General features: G+C 37.1%; 2 protein-coding genes across 9 annotated transcripts in view; one reads left to right on the forward strand and one right to left on the reverse strand.

Moving 5' to 3' along the window:
- Nucleotides 1–10,980, forward strand: part of tmem184c (transmembrane protein 184C) — a 57,410-nt gene extending 46,430 nt beyond the window's left edge. For all 3 annotated transcript variants that reach the window (XM_078541206.1, XM_078541215.1, XM_078541223.1), the window contains exons 7-11: nucleotides 740–833; nucleotides 1,467–1,579; nucleotides 1,847–1,946; nucleotides 5,037–5,208; nucleotides 9,015–10,980. In XM_078541206.1, coding sequence (XP_078397332.1) covers nucleotides 740–833; nucleotides 1,467–1,579; nucleotides 1,847–1,946; nucleotides 5,037–5,208; nucleotides 9,015–9,298 — 763 coding nt within the window. In that variant the 3' untranslated portion in view covers nucleotides 9,299–10,980. The remainder of the gene's footprint in view (nucleotides 1–739; nucleotides 834–1,466; nucleotides 1,580–1,846; nucleotides 1,947–5,036; nucleotides 5,209–9,014) is intronic.
- A 654-nt stretch (nucleotides 10,981–11,634) lies between these two features.
- prmt9 (protein arginine methyltransferase 9) overlaps nucleotides 11,635–15,016 on the reverse strand; it is a 99,048-nt gene continuing 95,666 nt past the window's right edge. For 5 of the 6 annotated variants that reach the window (XM_078541132.1, XM_078541150.1, XM_078541172.1 and 2 more), the window contains 3 exons: nucleotides 14,746–14,899; nucleotides 14,526–14,648; nucleotides 11,635–13,463 (listed from right to left, as the gene is read on the reverse strand). In XM_078541132.1, the coding sequence (XP_078397258.1) occupies nucleotides 13,245–13,463; nucleotides 14,526–14,648; nucleotides 14,746–14,899 (496 nt within the window). In that variant the 3' untranslated portion in view covers nucleotides 11,635–13,244. The remainder of the gene's footprint in view (nucleotides 13,464–14,525; nucleotides 14,649–14,745; nucleotides 14,900–15,016) is intronic. The other variant, XM_078541141.1, reaches the window with a different exon arrangement.

A 15,016-nucleotide genomic window follows, 5' to 3' on the forward strand; every position in this document is an offset into this window, starting at 1 on the left:
TTCTATGATTGCAAGTTAGACTGGACAGAAGGAAATATACAAGTACCTGGTGTAAATGTATACTCTCTCAACACCTTATTTTTTTCCCTTCTCCCAGTGTGCCCCCCCCCCCCCACCCCAACCCCCTGCATTGTTAGTTATTCTCTCTAGCCACTTTTCAGTGCACTTAATCTTTTGGCAGGGATAACAGGATATTGTGTTCCAGTCTTTTCTTTTCTCTGGACAGAGTTCCATGATTAACCAACAGAAGGTATGGTATAGTGGGATGGGATTTCTATTACAGCTTTTTTTCTTCCTCTCTTGAGCAGTGTCGCTATGATATATTTCATCTGGCAGTCTTGGCAAGGGCTACTAAAGTTTGGGAGGTGATGGCAGGAGGTAATTAAGTGTTGTTTGATAATTGGCATTTAAACTGTGGCTCTTTGAAAGTAGGTACAGCAATAGAGCAATCAGTCTGTCCAATATCATCCATTTCTTTAAAACTAAATAGGTATTCACTGTCTGAAAATAGGAGTTTCCCAGTTGTGACAAGTAATATAAACAAAATGGTTAGGATAATTCAAGGAACTACCCAGAGAAGGATTCAGCAGGGCACTCTGGAATAAACATAAAAATGTTTTTCTTAGCTATGCTTTAGAATTTCAGTATTCAAGCTTGGACAGGCAAACAAGTATGTTGTCAATTGGTACATAGTACTAATAGGTGGATGATCTTAAAGCAATTTTTCCTTCTCCCAAAGAATCTGCGAACTCGTTGGAGTTTATGATGAGGGGAATTTCAGCTTCAAAAATGCTTGGACGTACTTGGTTATAATTAACAATCTTTCACAAATAGTAAGTTTTATGAAGTATACATCTGTCTATAAAATATGTAAGTTTTATGCTCTTAGTTTGTTTCGTTTGTATCAAATATTTTGAGCTGATTTATCTGCTGTGTTGGTCTTAAATTTAACATTGGATATACCATGAAATTTAGCTGAATTCTCTCTTCACACCTCCTGTATTGACAACTGAAACTATAATCTCTAATTATGTTTGCTGCAGGATATCTACACATTTTACATTTGTAATTACGAAATCAAGTGTACCTGTGTTTATCCCTCGACAATTTTTTTTAACTTGAATCTAGTATTTATGTTACATAAGGTTATCAAGTATAGGGCATTTTTATAATAAGTATTGTCTTGTTCTAAGTATTAAAGAAAGCTTACACTCTGTTACAAATATTCAGAAAAAATTCTTAGTTGTACCAAAAATGTAAATCAAAGCATATAAATTGGATGCAAAATAATTGCTGTTTTTTATATCTAAAAACAAGCATCTATTTTGAATTGAACACTATTTCTTATGAATTCAAAATTGTATTCACATTCAGTTATATTTTTTCTTCATTAATGGCGCTATAAACTTGTAAGCTATTGTTTATTTCTCCTGTCTTTGGGATTCAGCTTTGCTTTATTCTTGTAGTTTGCCATGTATTGCCTTGTGCTGTTCTATAAAGTGCTGCGAAATGAATTGAACCCCATCCAACCAGTGGGCAAGTTTCTCTGTGTGAAACTGGTTGTATTTGTATCCTTCTGGTAAGTTTAAAATTAAAATTGTTAATTTTTAAAAAAGCTTTACCTCATTTCATGTTACTGACAGATGGTTTAGACATGGCTGGAATAAACATTTAGAACTATGTTCTATTTTATATTTTGATAAATAAGAATACTACAATTCTCAAAGACTTAAACCTGCTAACTTATAACTGTTGAATACCTTATGCAAAATCTGAATCTAGTTTACTAAATAGCTATGCTTGTCCTCCTATTGTTTTAAAAAAATTATTTGTCAATTCATTATAGGCAAGCTGCTTTGATTGCAGTACTTGTGAAAGTTGGCATAATTTCTGAGAAACGTACATGGGACTGGGAAAGTGTAGAAGCTGTCGCTACTGGTCTACAGGTAAATTTAGCAATTGCAAGTCCACAGTAACCTATCTGAAAACTTGTATTCCTTGCAGGTGTTTTTTTAAATAGGGTTCATTTCTGGTCTTCAAAATTAATTTTTCAAAGTCTTAGAAATGAATATATATTTACTAGTATTTGGTATCTATGCAAACAGTGAAAAATGTCCAATAGAAGTACTCCAAAATGGAAGCTATTTGCTCACTAGCTTTGCTATCTTGGTGGGTAGCTATATTTTAACTACATGGGCAAGGGAGAGAAAGTCAACAGACACAATCTCTACATTAGTTACAATTTTCCAAAGCTATTTAGTTTTGTGGATAGTGTTAGGGAATTTGAAAGTAATGGAAAAAAGAGACAAGCAAGGTAACTTTAGGTGAGTAAAGTTAACATCATAAATGTGGGAAATTGTGAGAATGCACCAGATAAGTGAGGTCTTGTGGGAGGGAAAAATAACTGGGGAGGGAGAGTCAGCAAGGTTTTGTGAAAGATAAGTTATGTCTAGCCTAGTAAAGCTGTTTGATAGCATTGACATGACACACAGAGGAGGGTAAGAGAATGGCATAAATGTTAAAGGCATTTAGTTAGGTTCTGCAAAATAAAATTGAGTTGGATAGAGTTGGAGGTAACTATATGGTCTTCGTTAGGAAATTAGTTGGGAAGTTGTTTTAAAAAAAGAGGGGAAATAAAATTGACTAAGTGATAAATATAAATACTGAATTGTGGTGCTACTTAGTGAGTCAGAGGATGCACTGTTTATAAGGAATGGAATATTCGTGTGTAAAACACACTGGCCTAAAATTCCAGTCAGAAATGAGTGCTCCCTATCAAAACTCCATGACAGAGATCAGAAAATGGAATGGAAATTGAATTCTGCCCCATTTGTATGACTGAGAAATTTTCTGGTTAGGGAGGGTAAAAGAGGGCAAATTATTTGCCCGGCCCCCACCCCATGTCAATGGGACCTGTTGGGGGGGTAATAGAAATTGATTTCCTTGGCGAGTATGCCTTAGCTGGCAACAGATTTCATTGAAGACTAAGAAATGACATGAGTTTCAATAATAATGAAAGAAAGGCGCAAGAACTTTTGCAACTTAAGGTAGCCAGAACTGGAGTGGATACATAATTATGCAGAATCTACAGTGCAGAAGCACACCATTCAGACCAATTTGTCTTTGTCAGCATTTATGCTCCATACAAACCTCCTCCCACCCACTTCACCTAATCCTATCAGCATATCCTTATAATTACATCCAGCTAAATGTATGTAGTTGCATACAGTTAAATGATTTAATGAAAGTAAAATTGTTCCCACAAGTCTGAGTTTTTTGATAATGTAACTAGCAGAGTGACAGAGGGAAACCAGTGAATGTGCATGTTTGGATTTTCAGAAGACATTTGATAAGGTGCTACATGAAAGGCTGTACAAGATTAGGTCTAATAGGGTTGTGGTAATATATTGGTGTGGATAGAGGATTGGTTAATGGACAGAAAATAGAGAATAGGATTAAGTGGGTTATAGAAACATAGGGAGTCATACTGCACAGAAGGAGGCCATTTGGCCCATCAAGTCCATCCTGTCTCTCCGTAAAGCAATCTAGCCAGTCCCATTCCCCCACTCTATCCCTGTAGCCCTACAAGATTATTTCTCAGTACCATTTAATTTCCTTTTGAAACCATTGATTGTCTCTTGCGTCCACTACCCTTGTAGGCTGCTAGTTCCAGGTCGTTATCTCTCACTGCATTTTTTTTTTAAAAAGTTCTTTCTCACATACCCCCTGCATCTCTTGCCCAAAACCTGAAATCTGTGTCCCTTGTCTTTGTACCATCAACTAATAGGAACAGTTTTTCTTTGTCTATATTTTCTAAATCTGACATAATTTTGTGCACCTCTATCAAATCTCTCCTCAATCTCTTGTGTTCCAAGAGAACAACTCGAGCTTCTCCAAGCTAACTTTCTAACTAAAATGCTTCATTCCTGGAACCATCCTCGTAAATCTCCTCTGCACTCTCTCGAGGACCCTCACATCCTTCCTAAACTATTTTTGGGTTAACATGCTGTTCCTAGTTTGGTCCCACAAGGGTCAGTGCTGGCGGCTCAGCTATTTAAAATCTATATTAATGACTTAGATGAAGGGATCGAGTGTAATTTACTTGGGTATGCTAATAATACAAAGCTAAATGGAAAAGTAAGTTGTGAGGAGAATACAAAGAGTCTGCAAAGGAATGTAGAGAATAGATAAGAGATTGGTAGATGGAATATAATGTGGAGGGGAGAAACATTTTTTTAAAATGGTGAGAAATTGTTAATTGTTCCGAGGGATTTGGGTGTTCTTGTACAGTACATGAAGCGCAAGATAACATGCAGGGTACAGCAAACAATTAGGAAGCAAATGGCCTTTATTACAAGGAATTTAGAGTAGAGGAGTAAGGACATGTTGCTGCAAATGTACAAAGCTTTGGTGAGACCACGCCTGGAGTTTTGGTCTCCATACCCAAGGAAGGATGTACTTGCTTTAGAGGGGTGCAACTGTGGTTCACTGGATTGATTCCGGGGATAACTGGGTTGTCTCCAAGGAAAGATTGAGTAGAATGGGCCTGTACTTTATGGAGTTTAGAAGAATGAGATGAGATTAAACCCCCACTTAGGTTTCTGAGAGGGATTGATAGGATAGATGCTGAGAGGTTGGAGAATCTAGGATCACAGTTTCATGATGAGGGGTGTTGGCAATTTAGGACTGTTGTGGAGAAATTTCTGTTCATTCAGATGGTTGTAAATCTTTGGAATTCTCTACCCCAAAAGGATGCTCAGTTGTTGAGTACATTAAAGGCAAAGATTGATAGATTTTTGGTGTCTCAATCAAGGGATATGGGGTATAGGAGCGAAAGTTGAGTTTAGGTCGAAGATTAGCCATCACCATATTGAATTGCGACACAAGCTCAAGGGGCTATACGGCCTATTCCTGTTTCTATTTCTTATGTTCTAAAAGTATGTAATTAAAATGTGGAAACTGGCTTGTTTTGTGTAACCAAATTGCGTAACCAAAAACAAAGTAATTTCACCAAATGCTTTTTGTATTTTCCCCAGGACTTTGTGATTTGTATTGAAATGTTCTTTGCTGCGATTGGTCATCATTATAGCTTTTCCTACAAGCCATATGTACAGGAAGCTGAGGAAGGCTCCTGCTTGGATTCTTTCTTTGCCATGTGGGATATCTCTGACATCAGAGCAGATATATCGGAGCAAGTACGGAATGTTGGTAAGGAAGTCAAGTTTTAGTGAGATGGAGCTCATTTAATTTGAAATTTGTTCATAAACGCAACTTTTCATTCCAAATAAAAGTATTCACTTCATGTTTTTGATCTAGGTGTCAACTTTGAAATATCATCTAGAGTCATAGAATCATTTATGGCACAGTAGGAGGCCATTTGGCTTACTGATTCCATGCCAGCTCTCTATGGAGCAATCCAGTCAGTCCCATTCTCTCAATCTATCCCCATAATCCTTCATGTGCCCATCTAATTTCCTTTTGAAATTATTATTTGCTTCCACCACCTTGGTCAGTGAGTTCAAGGTATTTATTGCTCGCTGTGTAAAAATAAATTTTTCCTCACATTTCCCTGCTTCTCTTGTCCAAAACCTTATATCTGAGTTCCCTAGTCCTTGCACCATTAGCTAATGTTAACAGTTTTTCCTTGTCTATATCCATTCCTGTCAATCTTGTACACATCTATCAAATCTTCCCTCAATTTCCTTTGCTGCAACAAAAACAACCTGAGCCTCTCCACTTAAAAGTAACCAAAATCCCCCATCCCTGGAACCATTCTGGTAAATCTCCTCTGCACCCTTTCAAGTACCCATACATCCTTTCTAAAGTGTGGTGACCAAAACTGGACGCAAACTCCACTTGTGGCCTAACCAGAGTTTTTTAATAAAGGTTCAGCAAAAACTTCCCTGCTTTTGTACTCAATAGCTATATTTATGAAGTCAAATCCGTATGCTTTGCTAACCGTGCTCTCAGTATGTCCTGCCACCTTCAAAAATTCATGCACATGAACTCCAAGGTTCCTCTGTTCCTGCGCACACCTTAGAATTGTGCCAGTGAGTCCGAATTGCCTCCTTATCCCCTCTGCCAAATGATTCACCTCACACTTCTTTGCATTAAATTCCATCTGCCACTTGTCTGCCCATTCTGCAAGCCTATCTATGTTCTGCTGCAGTTGACTAGTATCTTCAGTTTTCCACTTCACTAAGTTTGGTGTCGTCAGCAAATTTTGAAATTTTACTGTATTTCAAAATCCAACTCATTTATATATGTCAAAAAAAAAATGGTCCTAGCACTGACTCTTGGGGAACACCACTGCACCATCTTCCAGTTTGAAAAATATCCATTTACTACAACTTGCTCTTTTCTGTCCTTAAGCTACTTTTCAAAATCCAATTTGATACTGACCCTCGTATTCCACGAACCTCAATTTTGTTAACCAGCCTTTTATGTGGTACTTCATCAAACACTTTTTAAAAAAAATCCATATAGATAACATCCACTTCAACCTTCTCTGTTACTTTATCAAAAAATTGACTTGGATTAGTCAAGCATGAACTCCCTTTGAAATTAGCCCTTTTCCAATTGAGAGGTGATCTGATAGAGGTGTACAAGATAATGTAAGGTTTAGAACAGGTGGATGAAGAAAAGCTGTTCCCATTAGCTGATGGGTCAAGGACTGGGGGAACTCAGATGTGAGGAAGAATATTTTTACACAGCGAGTGGTAATGACCTGGAACACTCTGCTTACAAGGTGATAGAAATGGAGACGATAAATAATTGCAAAAGGAAATCGGATGGGCATTTGAGGGAAATAAACTTGCAGAGCTACAGGAATAGAGTGGTGGAATGGCACTGACTGAATTGCTCGACAGAGAGCTGGCATGGATTTGATGCGACAAACGTTGTCGTCCTGTGCCATAGCGATATTATGATTCTAAATCCTTTTGCCAATCTGTTTGGGTTTTTTGAAATTTTAACTAGCTGGGTAGATGAGGTGGAGCCAGTATATGTTGTATATTCGCATTTTCAAAATATACTTAATGTGCCACATAAGAGATTATTGCACAAAATTGGAGGTAATGTATTAGCATGGATTGAGAGGATTGGTTAACAGACAGAAAATACTAGGAATAAACTGGTCATTTTTGGGTTTGCAGGCTGTAACTAGTGGCATACCACAAGAGTCAGCAGTTGGGACTCTGCTGTTTATAATCCATAGAAATGCCTTTTATGATGGGTTCAAGTGTAATGTATCCTAGTTTGTTGATGATTCAAAGCTAAGTGGGAATCTAAGCTGTGAGTAGGACACAAAGAAGTCTCAGGGATATCGCCATTTGAATGATTGGGAAAGAATGTGGCAGAATATAATGTGGGGAGAACTTTCATAGTGACACACCAAATGTTATAATACTTTGTTGCTGTTTTGTTTTTGCTGGTGTCTGGGGTCATGTTAATTTGAGTTTTTTAATATACATATTTATACATGCAATGTGGGCATCGCTTTGCCCATTCCTAATTGCCCTTGAGAAGGTGGTGGTGAGTTAAAATGGGGTCACTTTGGAAAATAGTTTGCAAAATACTGCCATAGTCCTTTGCTTGTACATAATCCAGCAAGATCATGTTCTATTGTTAGTATTGGTCCACACTCTTGACGGTAATAGAAGGTAAGCAAAGGGAAAACTAATAATTCCACCCATTTGAAATGGCCAAGAAGCATTCGCATTTCACTACCAATCATAAAAAGTCCTATAATTACATAATTCCTTGTCAGAAAATGTTTTAAAGATCTTTGTCTTCCGCCACAATCACCCTGGTGTTTTGCCTGTCATGTGGCATTTTGATCAAACACTTTTTGGTAGTCCATGTACATCACATCAACCACAATACCCTCAGCTATTTCATCAAAAAACTCAATCAAATTAGTTAAACATGATTTACTCTTAATAAAGCCTTGTTTCATAAAACCTAAGGCAAAATACTGTATTACTGCTGTTCCACTATCAATCACAAGGTGGCCTCCTTTGTCTCAAATTGCTTACAAAAACTACAATTATTCCGCCAGCCACAAAAGTTTTTAAACTGCTAACAGAAAAAATGACAGCCTTTTAGCACTGTTGATCTCTAATGTACAGTTCATATTTCTAAATGGATTGCGTAGCAAATAAAACTATGTATAATTGAAGACTGATCAACCACAATCTATAAGCAGCAGTTTGAGCTGGCATGCCAGCTGTTTTTCAAGGTCTGTAGAGGGTAATTATATTGCTAACAGAGGAATACAAGTAATGTTATGTGTAGAGCTGACATGTTACTAATTGGATCAAAATCTGCCCTGCACTAAAGCTTGTCCTGACTTGCAGATTCTGGACTATATTATAATACCTAATCTTCAAACACTGCAGCAGCTGTACTAATGAGCTTTATCTCCTTTGTTTCTTAATGATGCAATTCTGCTACAAGTTTAGCATTAAACTTGCTGCATAAATTCAGAGCCAGGACCCAACTTGACTGCAAATAATAGTGTGGACAGGTAGGCTTGCACTGTGACAGTTTGACAACACGTGGACTGTAAATCCATTGCTGCAGCAAACTTGCTATTCAAAATACTCAGATGATCTGTTCAACCTCGTGGACACTCTTCAGATCTACCTCATCATAAATTTAAAAGTTTAGATCACTAGGATTGTCCCTTTGCTGCTCTCTTTAAAAACTTGTTGCTAGTGGGAAAGAGTTCTGAAGGAATGCATTCAATCGAGCGGAATGCCCTCCTGGGCAACACAGTTAAAGTTCCAGTCAATTAATGTAAATAGGGTTCTATGTAAGTTGGAAACTAAACTACTCATCTTAGGTGATAGCTGCAGGGCAAATGCATTCTATCTAAAACAACTGAATTTAGTGAATGGCCTGTAAATGTAGGGGACCCTGCTTCATCAAGATGCTGCTTTTATGGATTTGACTTATAGAAACAAGCTGTTAAGAGTTGAAAATGAATGATGTTCAATGTCTAAATTTTATAGGTAGGACAGTGTTGGGTCGACCAAGGAAAACAAATATTGTGGTAGAAGAGGAGCACAATGAACACACCAGCCTTCTGTCTTCAGCAAGCCAGGATCTGAATTCTGACACTCCATCTCTCCCACCATCTCCAATGGGATACTACCAAGGATTTGGACAAACGCATGCAGCTCTTGCACCCCATCCTACAACTTCTTTCCCAGCAACAAATGACCCTATTGACAATTTAGCCAAAGAGCAAGAGATTGAAGACTCCTTAAATCCTGTGCCTAATGATTCAGCATGAATCTGGTCAAGACATGTGTATTGTAACTTCAACTTCTGACTTGGAGGTCATATCTTTTATTGGTACTTTGAATAATAACTCAGTTTGAAACTTGGATAAAACTTAGAAATCTAATTCTGTAAATTAAGAAAGCTAACTAGGAGGAAAGGTAAATATTGATCAAATAGATGCACAAAATTCTAGAATTCATAGAACAAGTTAAGTATACTGTATATTATGCAAGTAATGTTAAAATATTGGCCAGAGCATTACAGGGTCTTTCAACATGCAATAGTCTCTGAAATTACTAGTTAACGAGCAATTTTAGCATCCAAAGTGGCTTATATATACTGAACTTTCATAGTCCTGTGATACCTTGGCAACCAACACTTCGTAAATACTATTCATTTCCATTCTACTTTAAATTGCTGGAGCATTTCTTAGCCCTTTTTGATACAGTGCTCATTTATTCAGTGACTAAGCAATTATATTGTACTTCCTATTTCTTATCAGTTTAATTTTGTTACTGAGAATTTTGTTTGGAAGTGATATGAAGAGAAACGAGCCTTGCACAAAGGTTGCCCCGGTAATGCTTGCTATTAAATTTAAGAGGAAAATATGACAGCTGGAAAAAGTGAGACTATGTGCTGTTAACAGAGGAATAAGTGCAGAAGTGGTGCATAGTAGTCAAGTCAGGTGGAAGCATGGCCACTGGTGTGAGGGGTCAGTTTAGTTTTTTTAAATAATCGTATTTCATTTTTCCTGAGCCAGCTAGTTGCAGTTCCATATCTTCCCAGCTTACCATGTTTTACTGAAATTCAATCGGAATTCTAATATGCAAGAAACTTGTGCTGGCTAGTAATCTGAAATGCAGGGTGATGGAGTAGAGAAGGCAGTGGAATCCCAATACTTTTAACAGGCAGGATATTTTAGTACATCTGAGCCACTTAAGTTCCAATAACATGCCAAAATTGTTACAATACTGAGTTGCTGCTCAGATTTAATTAAATGGAGACTTTTGCATTTCTTACATTGCTGTAACTTGGAAAAGGCATAGTGAGAGTTCAGAGTGTACCAGGGAGACAATGGACTGGTATTCCAGAAACCCAGGGTAATGCCCTGGGGACCACGGCAGATGGTGAAATTTGAATTCAATAAAAATCTGGAATTAAAAGTCTGACCATCAACAAAACCATTGCCGATTTGTCATAAAAACCCATCCGGTTCACTAATGCCCTTTAGGGAAAGAAATCTGCTGTGCTTACCTGGTCTAGCCTACATGTGACTCCAGACCTACAGCAATGTAGTTAACTCTTAAATGTTGAAGAAGGGCAATTAGGGATGGGCAGTAAATGCTGGCCTAGCCAACGATGCCCACATCCATGAATGAATTTTTAAAAATCTATTCTGGTACAATAGTATTTTAATCGTAAGGTTTATTCCGCTGTCCCAAATGCAAATTAAAATGGAATTATGGTTACAAATATTAAGCTGTCAGGCTCATGACTAGTTGAACAAATAACTGACCTTTTGTGTAAATTAAATTGCAATAAGCTGGTGATCTCTACAAATATGTTGGGCATACTGTTCAGAAATGAGTGGGAAATTTTTTGAATTCTGCCTGTTAAACTGTAAGATAGTAATTAAACTTGGAACTTAAGTCATCAATTGCTTAATAAAACATATGGATCATGTGAAACTAATTCTTTAATAACTCCAGTACTTGTTTTGATTCCTTTGTGGATCAAGTTTTTCTTTTAAAATCGATCCTGTTTGGATCAGTATACTATCTGTAAAACCAACTTCAACCAGTAACCAAAGATTCGGAAGTGGTATAATTTTGTTAAATGTTTATGCTACTGAATGTACTTAGTATTTGAAAAGAATGAATCTTCAAGGTTATGGGAAAAGGCAGGAGTGGATCTAGGTTGAATGCTCTTTCAGAGAGCCAGTGCAGACTTGGAGGGAATGGCCTCCTGCACTCTAAAGATTCTGTGATTCTGCGTCAATTTTAAAAAGGGATCAATTAGTTTACAACAGCACACCTCTAAATTACTTTGTCAAATCTGCAGGCAGTCCTGTGGTTCCACTGCATGATGTAATTCCCTTTCTATCTTAATCTCTGTATTCTCTCCATTTGAACCCCTTGTGTACCTCCTGTCTTCTCTATTTCAAGTATTCACTTCTCCTTTCTTATGCTGAGTGTCTTAAAAATTTTAATTTCCCCATCTTATTTCCCACATTGAACAATATATTTCTTTATCTTTGGGAAAAGATTGGCTCGAAATACATTCATTTTTTGTTCAGCTGACATTTGATTACTTTCTAAGCCTTCATTAAATTGATTTTGATTTTCCTCCTCTATTCCCTTCATTCCTTATGCTTGATATTGTTTTTCTTTGTTATTTATGATTGTTTTTATTTTTTTACTTATTACCTCTCCTTCCTAATTTAAACTACACACTGCTGAATAGCTGTTCTGCCAGTTACACTTATTTGGATATAGCCCATCCTTCCAGAATAGCTCTCATCTTAACCAGAATGCTGTATAAAATGGAAACTTTCTTTCTAACACCACTCCTTTAGCCATGCAGTGAGCTCTTTCATCATTTTACCCTTCCCTATTTTAGTTTGTAGCTGAGAAAATAATTCTGAGATTACCGCCTTTTGAAGTCCTGCTTCCTAAACTCCTATTTGGACAATGAGTAGATGCTGTCTTTCCGCAATGCCCTAGCACTTGGGAGGTGGCAAAGCATCTAGGACTCTGGTTGGACTACAACATATAGGGCAGAATTTTCCGGCCCGGTCACAGCAGGGGTGGGGCCAGAAAATGTGGCAAGCCATTCAAACGTCCATTTACTTCGGCAGGGCCGGAAAATTACGGCCATAGCGTCCACTCTTACCAGTCTCCCAAAATGACTGCATTTGTCTTTTTAATGACTTCAGTAAAATAGTTGATTGTATACGGTGGAGATTTGCATCCAATGGTCGTCTCTATCAATGACAATTTTAGGTTAAATCCCTGCTGAATTAACCTTCTGCTCTGTACGGCTCCAAAATATTGTAGCACTAGTAAAGTCTTGTTTTGAGAATGATTACTTCCAACAAATAAGCACCAAAGAACGGTTTTCTTCCAAATAAGTTGGCTTTATAAGTAACATTAATAACTTGACAAATTGGTAATATAGAAAGGAAAGCCTTGATTACAGTAAAGAGGCACAGATGCATGCTTGTACAAATATATATGTAATTATCCAAAAATGTATCTAAGATATTCAAACATGTGGTCACTTAAATGCAGTGGTTAGAGAGTGCTTGTTGCATTGTTGAAAGTGCAATTTTTCAAATGAGATGTTAAATAAAAGTCCCATCTGCCAGTTTTGGTGAAATGAGTGGGCTTTGAAGATTTTATGGCACTATTTGAAGAAGGGCAGGGGATTCTTTTGATGTCTGGTCATCATTTCTCCTTCACCAAAAAGACTAAATTGGAACTTAATCTCATTGCTGTTTGTTGGTTAAATTATCTGCCACTTTTGCCTACATAAGTAAGTGACTCCCCTGCACTTGCAAGAAGGACTAAGTACAATGGGATGCCTGAGGATATGATGTGACTAAATGGAGGCAAATTCTTTTATTCCTCTTGGTTTGGGTTTGTGTTTGCAGATGGTAGATCGCAAGTTTCTCATTTGAGTTCTCTTCTGCTTAACGTTTCAGATTGATTGCCTTTCATGAACTCTGAAATGTTAACTCTGTTTCTCTCTCCACAGATGCTACCTGACCTGCTGACTATCTTCTCAGCATATTCTGTTTTAATTTCAAATTTCCAACATATTGGTAGAATTTTGCCTTTGTATTGTTCTTTCTCCCCGTTTAACGTTGCTGATTCTTGGGTATTCCTTTCATTGGTGCTATATAGATTAGCTGTACTAAATTTACTACTTTTTCCTGAACGTGACTTTAAAATTAACTATCCATGGTTTACAATCATTGAGATATTACTCTTGTGATAGTGAATTTGCAGTACAAGTTCATCTCCTGCATTAACTTGGACTGGATTATCCAAAACAAAGGCAGCCTGCTTCCAATGAGAAGTATCACTCCAAGTATTCAGACTGATTTCTGTGTCCAGATAAATTTCATACCAAAACGGGACTGCAGTTATTCTTCCAGAGGAATATACTTGAACCTATATGTTCAAACAGAAGAACAGAAATGAGATTGTATTTCTGAAAAGATATCCAAAAGAACATGTAATGACCAAGGCTGAAGAATTTAATATTTTAAATTAATATTGCACTCCCCATAGCACTGGTGACATTTGAGTAATTTCCATAAATGTATTATCTTCATTTCAAATTATTCTGTGAATTTACAAAACTTTGAGGTTTTTTTTGGTTGGTTTCAAGTAGAGAAATTTATGGAGGGAATTCCAGAGCTTAAGTGCAGACAACTGCAAGTATGACAGCCAATGGTGGGCAAAGGAAATGAGGGGGGTGTGCTAGATACCAGAATTGGGAGAACACCAAGTTCTTGAAGGGTTGTGGGCTGGATCAGGTTACAGACATGGGCAGAAGTGGGACCATAGAGGGATTTAAACACAAGGATGAGAATTTTAAATTTCTGCAGCATTGGTAAATGACTAATGCGGCAGGTTAAGACCTCAATTAGGCAACAATCTAAGGCTTTCAGATAAAGTTTACTGTAATGGGGGTGAGGCAGCAGGTGAAATATGTCTCCATCATAGTACTGTTTCAACTGTCAAACAAGTCTATTGATAAATGTAGTGAAGTTTCCAATATCTTCCTTCAAAGTTACCCCTCCTCCCCAAAAAAATTTCACTGGATAAAGACATGCATTGATGTTGAAAAATAATGACACTTAATATTTACACTTCATTCTCTTTGTCTTGATGAATTAACAATTTTTCTTATTTGTATTTAACTTTCCTTTATTCCCATGTCCAGAAAACTCTTGTATCATGTACAAAAACAACATTTGGGGATTCTTAATTTCCATTAACACCACCTGGATTGGATTCACAGTTATTATGGATAATGGAGGGTCAACTGCACTTTATATTCACCAGAAAATACATAGTAATATCTCTAATTAGCAGTAAAAGATCAGAACTGATTTAGTTTACTTGTTTGAAATTTAATGATTCCAAAATCATAATGTTTAAAAAGTAAAACAAAACAAAGACCTACAGTCTGCACACTGGATGACAACTTTTGAAAAATTGTCTTACCCTGATTTCATTGCACAAATCATCAGTGACCACACTCATCAGATCCAGCTTTAATAGTTCCACTGGCTCACTTAATTGGACATGAGGCAATGTTGATAAATGCAAGAATACGTGGACAGGTACCTGTAGGGGAAAAGCAGCTTAATTAAATGCTCTGTGTATTAATTTATAACATGAACCTGTAAGTCTAATATTTACACTATAAAAATATATAAGGAACCTTGAATTGATTGATGAAAGGTGCAATATTGAACCCCAGCGTGGCTTCTTTTCCTTGAACAGCACTTTCTTGCTGTAATGTTTCAGATTCGATGAGCATCCCATATATTTTTATGCACTGAGGCAACAACCTTCCCTCAGGTCGAAGCAAACATCTAAAAACAAAATACAAAAACGCTACCAGTCCCAGCAATTAAGTCGATTCACCGATAAACTTTAAACTTTGTGTGTCTTCCCAAGATCGATGGAATGTGTCAACGTGCTTTGCTCTA

Source organism: Cetorhinus maximus, chromosome 1 (assembly GCF_964194155.1).
Source record: "Cetorhinus maximus chromosome 1, sCetMax3.hap1.1, whole genome shotgun sequence".
Lineage (NCBI taxonomy): Eukaryota > Metazoa > Chordata > Chondrichthyes > Lamniformes > Cetorhinidae > Cetorhinus > Cetorhinus maximus.